Below are 15,728 nucleotides of genomic sequence, written 5' to 3'. Positions count from 1 at the left end.
ACAACTCTTCCAGAGACACCTTTGTTTGAGTTGCGTTGAACAGAGGTTTAAGGTGCTAGGAAAAAGTTAGATATCTTCTATAGATTGTTTAGACTTGATAAGATGTATATCTTCTATGAATTATTTAGACTTGAATAAGTTGTTGTCTGATATGTTAATTTTTATATAAGTTTAGAGGAGTAAAAGGAATCTTAAAATGTTAAAATTAATAATTAAATTTTGAAAAAATATTATATTAATCATTATTGAAACAAGTTTATGATAAATTTTTTTATAAAATATCTCATAGTTTGATAGAAACAAATTAAATATGTTGTTTTTTATATAAAATAATGTTAATTATGGAGTCTTGTGCTAGGATGCTCCGACACGGCGTCTGAGCCACGCTTCCCCGTTTCGGAGGCGCACCGAACACGGACACTCGCCGGAAGCGCACACGACGCGGTGTCGGACGTTGTTTTTTGGGCCGGACACGACCTTCTCTCTGGACGCGGAAAAGACACGTTGCGGTGCTGCAAAAAGGTGGAATGTGGACACAGTTGCAGAGTTGAAACCGTTTACGTTGCAGGCAAATTAACGGAGAAGAGAAGACAGAAGATAGGAAAGGGAAAATTAAGCAAAAGAAAAAGAAAAATCTGAAAAGAAAACATTATCATATTCTTATCAATTTAATAATTTAGTTATTTTATATGAAATTTGTTTTAATTTTACGGATCCCCAAATAAATCTGTTCAGTTATCACATTTTCACTTTATCTAAAATTTTCTTCCTTCTTAATATAATATTTTATTTAAAGAGATTTTAATTTGTTTTATCAGTATATAATATATTATATTATAATTAATTTTAATCTATAACATCTTTCACTTTTTTATATGTAAATAAATATAAATAAATTACTAGATAAATGTTCCGTATTTCAAATAAATATAAATAAATTACTTTATATAAAAAATAAAAAATAAAGATAAATATATAAATAATCTTTAAAAATCTTAATAAATTATATAGAATTAAAACTAAAAATTTTAACAAAATAATCTTCAAATATATCTATTTGAATATCTTTATATTTTATGTTTTAATAATAAAAACCTTATACATGTCCTATAAATACATAACGAGACTTACACAATATACAAAGAAAAAAGAAATCAGTTAGAGGTAAAAGAAAGAAACGTTGAGATTTAGTGAGCGAAACACATAGTCATTGCAAGAAAGCTCTTGGATGAAGAAGGAAGAAGGAAGAAGCTCGGATAGAAGAATAAGAAGAGATATATTTTGAGCAGGAGAAAATAGTAAATACTGAGAAGAAGAAGTGTGTAGAAAAATGTAAGTACTCTCTATGTCTCTTCTCCTTCTATCTATTAAATTCTTTGCCTTCTATATTAAATGTTATCCACACACTCTTTTCCTTCTACTTATTAAATCCATCCATTAAATGCTAATAATTTAACTTTTTTAATACTTAATGTCATTCTATGCATCCATCATATTTGCTATAACTTATACATGTGAGGGTACTATGTTCCTTGTTCTTTTTACAATATAAAATAATTTAATAATTTAACATTACTTTAAAAATATATTATATTATAAATAATTATATTTTATATTATGATTAGATTATACATGATACTTTATTAGTTTTTAATTTCAGATTTTAATACATATGCGTTACATAATTTTAATTTATTTTATAATTTAAATTATAAACATAAAATTATAAGTTTTATATTTTGAATTTAATTTTATAAATATATTATGTATAAAAATTATTTAAATTATATACTTTTGTTTTATTTTTAAATTTTAAATATTAAGTAAATTTTGTATTTTCAATTTATTTTATTATAGGAAATTAAGATGAGTAGACTTAATCAAGCTATTGAACAAGAAGATGAAACAACACCTCTTTGGAGATATTTTACAAAGATAAGAAAAACTCCCGGTGGTGGAAACTATATGGTCAACTGTACTTTGTGTGATTTTGAATTTAATGGATCTTACACTCGAGTGAGAGCTCATCTCTTAAAAATTAAGGGAGAAGGGGTTAGAGTTTGTCCAAAGGTGAATCCGACAAAACTTGATGAGCTTAAAAGATTGGATAATGAAGCAACTTTGAAAATTGAAAATTCAAAGAAGAAAAAGGTTTCTCTACCACCTGTATCTGAGGAAAGAAAGCAAACAAGCAGTGGTGGTGTTCACCAAAAACTCAAGGGTCCTCTAGAAGCTTCTTTCAACATTCAAGCTAGAGATGCTCTTGATTGTGAAATTGCAAGGATGTTTTATTCTTCAGGATTAGCATTTCATCTCGCAAGAAGTCCTTATTATAGGAGTGTCTTTTCTTACGCTGCCAATACTTCTAACCTTAGTGGATATGTACCACCATCATAGAATAAATTGAGAGGTCCACTGCTTGATAAAGAAAGAGCTCATGTAGAAAATCTTCTGCAACCTATAAAGAGTTCATGGAAGCCAAAAGGTGTGACAATTGTTAGCGATGGATGGAGCGACCCTCAAAGAAGACCTCTTATCAATTTTATGGCTATCAATGAGAGTGGACCAATGTTTTTGAAAGCAATGGATGGATCTGGTGAGACAAAAGACAAGGATTTTATTGCCAAACACATGAGAGATGTAATTATGGAAGTTGGACCAAAAAACGTGGTACAAATTATCACAGACAATGCAGCAGAATGTAAGGCAGCAAGTATGATCATAGAATCAGAATTTTCTTCAATCTATTGGACTCCTTGTGTAGTGCACACCTTGAATCTTGCATTGAAAAATATTTGTGCGGCAAAAAATACAGAAAGAAATAGTGATCTTTATGAAGAATTTTATTGGATCTCACAAATTGCTGATGATGCTACATTTATTAAAAACTTCATTATGGGGCACTCTATGAGATTATCAATGTTTAATAACTTCAATTCATGTAAGTTTCTTTCTGTTGCTCCAACGAGATTTGCTTCAACCATTATCATGCTTAAAAGATTTAGAAGCTTGAAAAGAGGACTCCAAGAGATGGTAATTAGTAATGAATGGTCTAATTACAAAAAGGATAATGTTGATAATGCACGAACAGTCAAAGAAACTTGATTGAATGATAATTGGTGGATGAAGGTTGACTATATACTTGCTTTTACTGCCCCTATTTATGATGTTATCAGAAAAACAGATACGGATATGACTACTCTTCATTTAGTGTATGAGATGTGGGATTCAATGATTGAAGATGTGAGGAAGATCATATACCAACATGAAGGAAAGGCACAGGTTGAACATTTATCTTTTTTTGAGGCAGTAAACTCAGTATTAATTGATCGTTGGACTAAGAGTAGCACATCTCTTCATTGTCTTGCTCATTCTTTAAATCCAAGGTAAGTATACTATTAAATTATTTTATTATTATATATTTTTTGTATATGTCTTATCTATAATATATAATATTATGTTAATTTATGCTTATGTTCTTTAATACTGTAGATATTATAGTGATGAATGGTTAAGTGAAGATTCACAAAGAGTTACCCCACATAAAGATGCATAACTTACTCATGAAAGGAAAAAATGTTTTATGAAGTACTTTGATGATGTGGATGAAAGGAGGCAAGCAAATCTAGAGTTTGCAAACTTTTCAAATGAAAGAGAAGATTTTGCAGATCCGGACGCTATAAGGGATAGAACTAAAATGGATGCAAAATCATGGTGGATTATTCATGGATCTCAGGCACCAATACTTCAAAAAATAGCTCTTAAGCTACTTGGACAACCTTCTTCTTCTTCTTGTTGTGAAAGGAATTGGAGTACCTACTCTTTTATACATTCTTTGAAAAGAAATAAGATGACTCCCAAAAGGGTGAAAGATTTAGTATTTATCCATAGTAATCTCCGTCTTCTCTCAAGAAACTCCTCAAAGTACAAAGAAGAGGAAACTAAATTGTGGGATATTGGAGGAGATGACTTTTCATTGGAAGACAGCGGAATTCTTCAGATTGCTAGCCTATCTCTTGATGAACCAGAATTAGAAGAAGCATTTTTCAATGAAGATGAACAAATATGAGAGTTAAACATCATGATTTACTTACGTTTTTTTTTGTTTTTCTTTTGCTAGACTTTGTTTCTTTTATAATTGTTTATCTTGATTTCTATTAGATCATGAAGTATAATTGGTGGATTGTTTTTTATATAAATATTAATTTTCAATTTTTTAGACTATGAATTGTAATTGTTATATATATATATATATATATATATATATATATATACATACATATATATATATATACATATATATATATATACATATATATATATATATACATATATATATATATATACATATATATATATATATATATGTGTGGGTGTGTGCGTGCGTGGGTGTGTGTGGGTGTGTGGGTGTGTGTGTGTGTGTGTGTGTGTGTGTGTGGGTGTGGGTGGGTGGGTGGGTGGGTACGTGCGTGTGTGGGTGTGTGTGGGTGTGTGTGTGGGGGTGTGTGTGTGTGTGTGTGTGTGTGTCCGTGTCGTGTGTCGTGTCCGTGTTCGTGTCTGGGCTTCATAAGTCTTGTGACCCTACATATACTAGCATCTCAAAATTAACATGCAAAAACATTAAAGAGATGTAAAAAAAAAATACAACTAAATCAAACCTATGTCCAACAAAAAAATTAACATACTCGCCAATGTTACAACCAATCCAAATCTAAAGTTTTGGAGGCTATATCTATATGAGAAAAAATTAACCTCAAAGCAATTGGTAAATCATTAAACCAAAAGAAATTAAATTTATTTTGAATAAATAAATCAACAAATGTATCGACACATGGATTTTTTTCAAAAAGACACAAGAAATTTTGAGTTCAAAGGTCTTGTGATCCGTATTGCATTTAATCCATCTTCTCTTGAGATACAAAAGAGAAAGTTGAATGTCAAAAAATACTTGATAAACTAAAAAATCACTCTCTAACCAAACATATTTCAATTCGTCAAATAAAGAAATATCAATAGAAAAAATAACAAAAACTAATTTGACATGTAGATATTTTTTTAATGCCTAAATAAATAAATAAAAAATCTTCCAATATTATCATCACAACTTCCTTTAAATATTTTTCTACCACCATGTTAAGGACAACTCCTTTCAACACCCTCTATGTTAATCAATCCAACCAACCTTAGTATCTTCCAAAAGACCTATTTAATCCGAAATTCCCTCCTTAATTCTAATTTGAATATATATAAAAAAAATCAAATAAAAAAATTCAGTCAAGTCATTACTCATGTTTTTCTTAGAAACATTTCTTATCAATCTAATATAGTCATGCATCATATGAATTGTCATATATGTAAAGTCATATATCAGAAACGGTCAAAATTTCTCATTCTCAAAAATGATCCATACAATATATGTTCCAATGGCTAACACTACATAACAAACTCAAAATGTCATGGTTAGACATGAAAATAAAACATGAAAAAACGCCTCAAAGCCAAGTCTAGAAACTTATAACAATAGAACATTAAAAGAGAAAAAACATCAAAACAATTGTCTTCTTACTCACCTAAATATATTGCATTTAAAGACTTTGATCAAGAAATCACATATCAAAGACTTCTTTTATGCCAATTTGTGTACTGGATTTTACTTTCTTGAAAAAAGAAGTTAATAAAAAGTTAAGTTATGGATACTTCAAAGAATTATCGCAGTATTTTATTTTAAAGAGAAGTGTGAAAAAAAAATACTCACGGGAAAGAAAATGGAATAGTGAAGAACTTCAACAAAATTATATAGTAAGAAACTAAGAATCAGGACATCACTGAATTAAAATCAACATTAATGTAAATGGAAACATTTAAATATTTACTGTTTTTTACCATTTTGGTTTATTAAGAGAAACATTTAAAAGAGCTAATTCCATACATATAGGGCATAGGTTACAAAACCGTATTAGAATTCATTCTATAATACTCTGTTTGAAAGATGGTTAAATTTGTTCAAATCATAATACATAAGATTTGAATTTGAATTATTTATACTGTTCGACAAATTTTCGTTTTAATGTTAAGTCAAATACTATTATGAAACGCACTTGAAATGTCAAATAAACTTAATAAAATATGATTAAAATGACTAAATTCACGTATTTCGAAAGATAAAAAACTTAATTGATTCAAAATTTCAAAATAAACTAATTTCAAAATTCACTGAAAATTAAGAAATAAAAACATACTTAACCCTACGTAATAACAAAGAATTCAATTCAACATAAATTACAATTCATTCACAAACAAATATTGATTGCATGCGAACTTGTACTTTTGTAGAAACTCAAGATATTCTAGGGGCTTAAATCCAAAACAAACCACTCAACAGTACAATAGACACAAAACAAACAAGAGAGCATCTCATCTCAGTGAGCACAGTCAAAAACAGATCCTTTTGAGGTCAAATTCCAACACAAGACCAATAAGTAACTGGTGAAACCCAGTTGCTGCTAACAAAAGTCATGATTATCATAACCAGAAAATGGAAAAGTGAAACATGGCAAGAATCATCTAGTACTGTACCCACAAAGGGATAAGAAAAACAATAACCTGAAATGAGAGATTTTAAGATAAATGTTTTATTTGAAAGTGTTGCATTGCTTTGGCAACAAAAATGGGGTGAGAAAAGTAACTGTCTCTAATATTTCAGGTTGCATACCAAGATCCTAAAAGTTTGGATTAAATACAAAACGGGAGATGGAGAAAAATCATCGATGTTTGGCTGTCAAATTTTTCACCAAGTCCAGAATCCTAAAGTAATCAAAGAACAGAGAGGATTCTTTTCCCTCCAGTCCATCCCTGCTGACCCTGTTGCTACCAGCCAGGTTATTACAAGGACTGCCACCAACAACGAGATCAAAGCCTCCAAAAGTGCTCATCAGCTGCTCCAAACGATCACCATCTAGCTCCCTTACATCGTCCATGTCATACAAATTACCTTTCTGATTTGTTTGCTCCCACCAACTTCTAACAATATTCCTATTCACTTCTGATTTTTCAACAGACACTACATTCTTGAGAGGGATGCCGAGCCGATGAAGAGCTACCTCTGCCCCACCAATTCCAGAAAAGAGAGAAAGAAGATTGATACCATCAGGATACATCTCTTTCAGAACTGACAAATGGTATGCCACAGTGTCAACCTGAAATGAACTGAACCCATAAGGAAAGAGAAATTTACATAGAAACATAGATGCATTAACCACTACTTTCACACAATCCATTAAGAAGTTCCATATAAAAGAAAACTTGCTGAAACCGCATAAGTAGCGTTCTGTCAAAATACCAATCTTTTAATGGAGGAAAGATGTTATTTATATATAAATCCTTTTTAACACGTTCATTCTATTCCTTCTATTCTTTTGTTCTTCCTCTACCTGATGACTCTAGAAGTTGAAACATTGCTAGATAATTCCAAGGACAATTATATTTCTTTATGACAGTAAATACATCCAGAAAGATCTTTGTGGATGCGCCATTATTATAAAAGAGTGAGAATTATCATACCTGGAACGAATTGCCAAGTGACTTGTATCTGTCAGTCCTACTTATTCCACCTCCCCTGGTGTGGTTCCTTGGGAAGCCTAACAGGGTTTCAACTTCATCAGGCTCAAGAGGAGCAACTTTATTCCTTCCAACCCAAACCAGATTCCATTTCCGACATTGATCAATAACGTACTTTTGTACATGTTCAGGGGGATCTCCAGCATGGTTTTCTAAAGCTTTCCTAATTCTTTCCGTTAGTTTTGCACTGCCAATACATGTTTGCAAACAATTAAGTTTGGTCCTTGGGTCCCATGAGGGCCACCACTTCCTTGTTAGGGGGAAAGCCTCATGTATTGTACGCGGTGGAAGTGGTAGAAGTGGGAACCTATTTTGGATGGGTAGGTTGTGAATATAGCCCCTTTTCCTGGCTGCCGCACAGAAAAACTTTGAATCCACAAATTCTGGCTCCACATCATACAAAAATCTAGAAATTGTTTGCCAAACACCTTTTGGTGCTAAGGCCACATTCTCATAATAGAAGTAAGGAGGACCAATGGCATCTTCCGGAATCCTTCTGTGTGTAATGAAGCTTGACTCTGTAGGTACACCAAATCCAATCATTGGGTTTGGAAGATGAAGAGCTTCCTCCTCATCTTCATTGATGATTTTCTTCTCACATCCCCTAGGCTTTTTCCTTCCCAACACTTCACAATCATACAATCTTCGTTTATTGGATTTAGTATAGTCATTGTACTGTAGCTGCAAAAATAACAATAAAATAATTGGTATGTGACAAATAAATGAGGGGGTAGACAGCAACAGATAAATGATGTTACATAATTTCAAGGAAAAATTACAGAATAATATATACGCATATGCATTGAATGTCTAGTTTATTCATCACAAAATACCAATATGGCAATATGCTACGTTGCTACCTTTTCTTCAGGCGGTAGAAGAGCATCTTCAGCCTTTGCTAGCTGAGCAACATCTATAAAATCTACCAATTCTTCAAGTGAAGACTTTCGACCTGTAACATTTCATTAGAAAAATGAGACAACAAAATAGACGGTGAAAAAGTTCATTCAACAAGACATTTTGGAAAGTTGGACACACAAGCAAACAAAGAGGCCATGAAAGGTTATTAACTTACTATTATCATTATGGTGGTTGACCATGTTAATTTGATTAATATGGTTTATGGCAGAATAGCAGCATTCATCTTCTATTAGCTTATTTATACAAAGTTGAACAATCTTATAGTGGCCTTCTTTTTTTGCATAGTCCCCCTCGCACAGGTCAGCCCAGTTTTGCGGTAAAGTGATACCTCCAATTGAGACTCCATGTCCAAGCCGGGAAGGAAACCATAGATCTTTGTTAAGGGACCAAGAGCCAGACCCTTGACATTGGTTAAGGGATTCTTAAGTGCCAAACTGCTTGTGCTAACAACTTTTGGTTATGGTGGCCTTCTTTAGACATAATTATATATAACACATGACCTACAGATGTTACTTCTCCATGTAAATCCTAATTATAGTGTTAGCAACTAAACAATCACATTTTTTTCTTGGTTTGACTAAAAGTAATTGCAGTATATTCATAAGGTAACTGGACAAGAAGATTTTCTTTATCTATTAGAGATACAATAACGGTGGTTCCAAACTGATATGAATCTGTCCCTAACGTGGACATTGGAACAGATAATCTCCGGCGAACTATTATGCCTTGATGTTCTGTGTATTGTATTGAGTATACAATTATATTAAATGCGGATTGATATGCATTCAGCAGGTAGGACTCAACTGGGAGATTATAAAAGTTAGAGAATGAGGAAACTCCATCATGGTTTACTATGTGAAATAGAGTGATGGCGTGGTATTGGTTCATTAAAAAGATTCCTACTATAACTTCAAAACCATTAGAGGTCTTCTGCTTTGTTCTTGGGAATTACAATATGAAGAGTTCGTCAAGAAAAGCTTTAACAGGTTCATTTTAGCAATGACGATAACTTGTGCTTGGAGTGCATATAAAATATCCAACAACTGGGAACCAATATCAACACTTAAACCTCAGAAAACAAATATATTCTTTATTTGTCTAATGGCTCAACTGCACAAGGGGCATAAATCCATGTGCTTAAGATCAATAAAAGTTAGCGAGTGATTCATACAAGTAACAAATATAAAGTACAATAATTCTCTCATTTTTTGCAGAAATAACAAGCCAGTAACCCACACCAATATACAAATGGAAGCAAAACACACCTAATCTTTCAATGGCAATTATAGCCTCCTCCAACTTGTACCCCATTTTCACCAAAGTCTGTAATGTATCATCGTTCTGAGAAGAAGATTTTGCAATTTCCTGCAAAAATATAAAATGAGCAAGCTGTATCTTATCATACAGAAACTATTCCTAATTCCTATATTGTTTCCTAGCATAAGCAATTACAGACCTACCCCATAAATAAATGTTTGTAAAATCAAGTGGAAGCATGATGAAAATTCATTTTTAGTAGGAAAATGAAATTGTACAGGCCCCTGTGGTGTCACATGTTTGAAAATGATTACATGTCTAATTGCGTGTCCTATAGAACTAGGAGAAACCATCCAAGTAGATGACACTAAAGGCAAAAATTAACAAGATATAAAATGAATCAAATCGTACAAACTCTAAAAAATAAACGTCTAAACATAGAGCAGAGATTACTTCATCATCAGAAAAAATATCAGTGTCTGACAAATCATCCCAAGAGCTCCCTGCATTTTCTGAAGAAGAAGGATCCCGCTCAATACGCTGCTGTGGCTGGGGAGAACTTTCTAGAGCCTGCAAATATGAAAATAAAATGCACCAAGATAACTGTAACATGAACAGCCAAAATAATACAGGATGCAAACGATATATCAATGAAGCAAGGAAGAAATCTATAAGAAATCAGAAAGCAAAAAACAAAACAAAGTAGAAGAGGTGAAGGGTGAAAAAAAGGAGCAATTATATGCACAAAGAAACCACAGACCACACATTGCAGTTGGTAAACATCATTGTCATTATAGGGTGATCTAGCTGCTCATTTAACCCCATCCTATCTTCTGCAACTCGAGCCAAGAACAAATTAAGAGAAGAAAAATTGCAATCATTTCAGAGTTTCTTGGCCAGAAAGTCCCATAACCAGTTCCAAAAGAAACTTGTATTAAAAGAAGAAATAAATTCTTGACAAAATATTCTATTAAGAGAGAAAGGAAAATAAATGGGAGGATAGAGGTTAATACAATAAACTCTTTAATCTTCAATTAATTTTTAAACAATGGAATGAGTACTGGAAGCCAACAAAGAAAGATGAATAACTTTTAATAAAAGCTTACTCCGATCTTTAATAACTATAAGTTTTAATATAACTTTTTCTCCACATCTACGTTTTTAATAAAGAATTGGAACGAATCTTAACAATATGGAAATGTAACTGTATTAATTTAGTAAATATAAGGTATGACGACTACAGTAGAGAAATTCCTTAAAATTCAATAATAGCTCAAGGACTTGTTAAAATATCACCTCACCTTGTATGACAGAAGTTCTTCAAGTAGTTTATCTTCGCTTTCCTCACCTGGAAGTTCATCAGGCAATATTATTTGTGAACTTTATGAATCAAATCTATGTTTAAATAGAGTGAAGCAATGTTTTTACCATATTCCTGAATTACTTTAGAAACCATCTCTCTAGAAAATCCCATGCCAATGAAGTGGTTGAATACCTTGGAATTAGCTGAAACTGCAGACGAGCTTGCCTTGAGGGGTAGAGAATAGACATTAGTAGCTAAAAACTCTATTTCCTTTGCGCAATGTTATTTCTACATACATGTTCACAAGAATGTATTCTTTTCATTGGGTTTAAAATATGCTTAATTGAATGCGTAATTAGAAAAACCATAAAGTTAGTAAAGAAAATGAATAGTTTCTGATAAGCACCCAAGTACTTTGGGAACCCTCCCTAAAGACCTAGCTGTCAAAGGAGGAGAACTGAACAGTTAAATACTTCATAAAAAATTCCATACCATTCTGCAATGGACTAAGCACCCCATAATACCCAAGTCCTAATCAGAATCCCTTTAACGATAGCAAACATAGATCTCATAAAAAATAGAAAATGCAAAGAATCCAACATATTTTGTGTGTGCAATAAAATAGAGGAAGTGACACTACCAAAAGAAATGTAACAGCTTGTGAGTATTTGAAAGTAAAGTTATAAACCCTCTAATTATAAGATACACTAAGGTTACCCAAATCAAGGAGGGAATGCAAAATCAGTAAATAAACCCACATAACAGCAATAGAAAAGAAGAAACTGATTCATGAAGAACTAGCTACGATGAAATGAGAAACATAAGCAGTAATGACAGCCTTTGCCAACTAAGTGAGGTTGCTTCAATAGATCGAAAGACACAATGCTCTATGGCGAAAAAGTGAAAAATTAATACATGTATGAATTCCACAAAACCTAAGTTGTAAAATAGATATTATATTATACATGAAAAAAAAAATATACGGTTTCTGAAGAATTTTTTCCTCGTTGACCTGCGAGATCAGCTTATCATTTTGGTTTATCATATCAACAACATCTGCAATGAGAAAAGCCTAAAAAAGCTTACCTCTCCAGACCCGGTAACGGCATCTCCATTAGGAACAGTTAAACATGAAGATGAAGACTGATAGTTCTCAATTTCAAGCTCATCTTCAGTGTTCCAATCAAAATTATCACTCTCCACAGCGGAATCATCCCCACCCTGCAATAATTGTTCAGAAAGAGAAGCAAAAGCTAAGAAGCAAGAAAAAGTGAGAGAAAAGTTTTTCAGAGCTACATATGCTCCCAAAAAAACCTAAACGTGTAGTAGTTAATGACAAGTAAAACGTACCATCTTCAATCTCTCAGCTTGGCAGAATACAGGTATTTTAGCTGCCCAAGCACAGAAGTAACAGAATTAGTTTGAGTGAATAACTCCTTATCAGTTGTATTCTGTTAGTTTCTTATTTACAGCTGTCTGTCAAACTCAGCCCATTAGAAATGCTGCTGTAGCTTATACATAGTTGCTGAAAACAGAAGTCATCAATTGCACAAAACTCAGTATAATCAATACAGAATTCTCCTTTCCTTATACCTTTTTTGTTTTTCTTAATAATTAGTATCAACCAAACCTAATCACATTTAGGAATACCAGTCAAACCAAACTATTTACCAGGATTCATGAACTCAATTCACTGAAAAACCAATTGAACTGGACTAGTTTTCAAGACATAGAGATCTTCAGCATGCAAGCACAAGCCAGTACTAGTCAATCTAAACAGCTTAAAACTGTGGGAGGAAAACTAGGATTCACCAAAACTCCGAACAGCTAATTCTAAGAGGTAATACTACTAGCCATTGCTAAAATAAAAGGACCATTAACTATAACCAAGAACAACACTATACACTAATTACAACATCATATAACCCATGCAGCCAACCTTACCCACTGGAATAAGGTTTCTTCAGTTTCTCTAGTATATAATCTAGTTCAACATCCATCTAATTCGACAATATGTAACCCCTCCTCCATGGGACAAAGTGATTGTTTTGTTACCGTTCAAGTACTATTTTTTCAATTAATTAATTGTTTCATTTCCACTTTTTCTAATGTTAAGAAATAGACTTTATGTTTAACTCGACCTTACAAAAAACTGGCTTCTTTTTTTAATGTTAAGAAATAGACTTTAACTTTAACTCGATCTTACAAAAAACTGGCTTCTTTTTTTAATGTTAAGAAATAGACTTTAACTTTAACTCGATCTCACATAAAACTGGCTTATAAAGTGAGATTTACACAAGTGAGATTTCCACGTGACTTTTTCAAATTGATCAAGACAGTGAGACTAAATTTCTTAAAGTCAAAATGTAAACTGCACATGATAAGAGACATTTCTTTCAGTACATTTCACAATAACTGAAAACCACACAAGCAGTAGGATCGAGCAGCGTGGACACATTTCAACATCTTTAAGGGCCAATTTCTTCTTACATACTCCGAGACCGTGTTCACAGAAAACCATGCTCCTCCATAGCATGAATCACAAAGCAATGTTAACCCACTAAATATTTCAAAGACAACATTTTTCAATCCTGTAACACATTTAATTGTCAAATCACTTTGTCACTCGTAGTAGTGATAATGATCTAACCCACCTCAAATAAAATTGACTTCAGTGGAAGATTCGTGTGGTTGATCAGAAATACCCACCTTTAATGGTACTAAAAGGTGAATATTGGTACCATAAAATCCCCAAAAACAATACAACGAAAGCTCCGGAAAAACATGGAAACAAATTTCACCCATTTTTTCCTTGCAAAACAGAAACTTTTCAAGGGAATCAATAACTCTTCTTAACTAACTAACCAAACACACCCACACAAAAAAAAAAAAAAACATGTCAAACCCTAGAAAACAAGTTTGATCACCGATTGAAAAACAAGAAACAGTTGCAGAATCACTACCCGTCCGAGAATGCAGAACCCAGAATGCACTTCCACAGGTTCAGCTCTGCATAAAACAAACAAAGAACAAAAAGAAAGAAAAGATATATATTCAAAACAGATTCAACTCATACACTTACACAATCAAAGAGAAAGGAAAAGAAAAAGGAGAAATTTCAAAACCATTCTTCGTGCAAGAAAGAAGAAAAGCTAGCGGTGCTGATGCATGCAAGGAGAGAACAAAGACACAGAAGGGAAAAAGAGCTTTTTGAAGAACACAGACTGGGTCAGATTCTGAATGAGACTTACAATGCCAAATTATCATCATGAACAATGCAACAACACCAACATGGAGAAGCTTTTCCCCCACTCGCACATTTTCGTTCTATGTTCCACTCTCCCACGAGAGATGTTATCAGAAATCAAACGGTGGTGAAGGACACATGAATATCATAGAATTAAACTACACGTGTCCTGTTTTAAACCGTTTGATTCCGTAACAATTCTAAAATTGGTGTGACTTTATTTTATATATTTCCGTCAAGCAAAAGTGACATAAGAAACAACAATGAAACATGAGTGATGCGCGAGTATGATTCACTCATCATACTCGAGAGAGTGGCGTAAGTGATAAAGAAGAATCTCTTCTTTTTCACTTATTTAATCTAAAATATTAAATATTTATTAATTACAATACGAGTTTCAAAAGTAATATTTTACTTTTTCTGAATTTTGATATTTTTCTTTTACATGAATTTTAATTTAAAATGTTATATAATAAAATTGAAGTTTTAAAATGGTTCTTCAACGTCAGTGACAGTTTAATATTAGCTTTTATGAAAGTTATTATGCACTAATGTTTATTTGTATTTTAAAATTTATTTTTTTCTTAAATATCTTAAATTTCATATATATATATATATATATAATTATATTATGAACATTTTAACTTTAATAAATTTAATATTTAACATAAATCTTATTTTTATACATAAATAATATTAATACTTATTTTTTATTGTTAATTTACATTTATGATAACATAAATGTGATTTGTTACTTCTATATAAAAAAATTAAAAACAAAAATATTATTTTAACATAGAGTAAAAGAATAAATACTTATTTTGATTGTTAATTTACATTTATGATATCATAAATTTTACTTGTTACTTCTAGTATAGGAATTAAAAGTAAAAATATTGTTTTAAATATATCAATTAATGAGTTTGAAGTATATTTATCTAGTGTTTACTTGAATTTAAAGTTATAATAATTATGGCGATTATCCAAACATCATATTTAATTTCTTTTACTGTTTCGATTATATTCTTCGAGTTACTTATTTTAGAATAACTATTTATTACCAGTTAAAGATTATTTGTTTTCTACGTTTTTATTTTTATTTTTTTAACTTTATTTGTTTTTAATATTACTTTTTTTCTTTTTCATTTCTCTTAACATTGTTATAAATTTGTAATACATGATTTGTTATTTTACATGAATGTGTCTAGAAATATTACACTTGTACTTTGGTTTATCTTACAATTCAATCTATATATTATTTTATTTTTATATTCCCTTGATTAAAAGGTGTGTGGGTACAAAAATGTACAGAACCAATATTCTGATTTAATTCATTCTTCTCCTTCAGCCTGATCCATCTTTATTTAATTTTGTTTTCATTTC

General features: G+C 31.7%; 1 protein-coding gene and 1 pseudogene across 2 annotated transcripts; one reads left to right on the top strand and one right to left on the bottom strand.

The window, feature by feature from the left end:
* The first annotated feature begins 1,832 nt into the window (after positions 1–1,832).
* LOC146887360 (uncharacterized) lies at positions 1,833–4,241 on the top strand (annotated as a pseudogene).
* Positions 4,242–6,609: 2,368 nt separating this feature from the next.
* Positions 6,610–14,481, bottom strand: DRM2 (domains rearranged methyltransferase 2). 2 transcript variants are annotated; one of them, XM_028068686.2, is made up of 11 exons: positions 14,350–14,481; positions 14,062–14,107; positions 12,449–12,489; positions 12,185–12,319; positions 11,224–11,323; positions 11,097–11,143; positions 10,249–10,365; positions 9,804–9,903; positions 8,478–8,569; positions 7,561–8,298; positions 6,610–7,196 (listed from the first exon to the last, which is right to left on the bottom strand). In XM_028068686.2, the coding sequence occupies exons 3-11, from the start codon at positions 12,449–12,451 to the stop codon at positions 6,762–6,764; spliced, it is 1,767 nt and encodes a 588-aa protein (XP_027924487.1). In that variant the 5' UTR covers positions 12,452–12,489; positions 14,062–14,107; positions 14,350–14,481; the 3' UTR covers positions 6,610–6,761. The 2 variants fall into 2 exon arrangements, with proteins under 2 accessions (XP_027924487.1, XP_027924486.1); XM_028068685.2 differs by having other exon boundaries at positions 14,224–14,388.
* Between the last annotated feature and the right edge of the window lie 1,247 nt (positions 14,482–15,728).

The sequence above is a fragment of the Vigna unguiculata genome, chromosome 4, assembly GCF_037176805.1.
Source record: "Vigna unguiculata cultivar grain cowpea cultivar isolate G323 ecotype 2 chromosome 4, ASM3717680v1, whole genome shotgun sequence".
Lineage (NCBI taxonomy): Eukaryota > Viridiplantae > Streptophyta > Magnoliopsida > Fabales > Fabaceae > Vigna > Vigna unguiculata.
The sequence above is the reverse complement of the archived record's forward strand: the minus strand, read 5'-3'. Positions and strand labels throughout refer to the sequence as shown.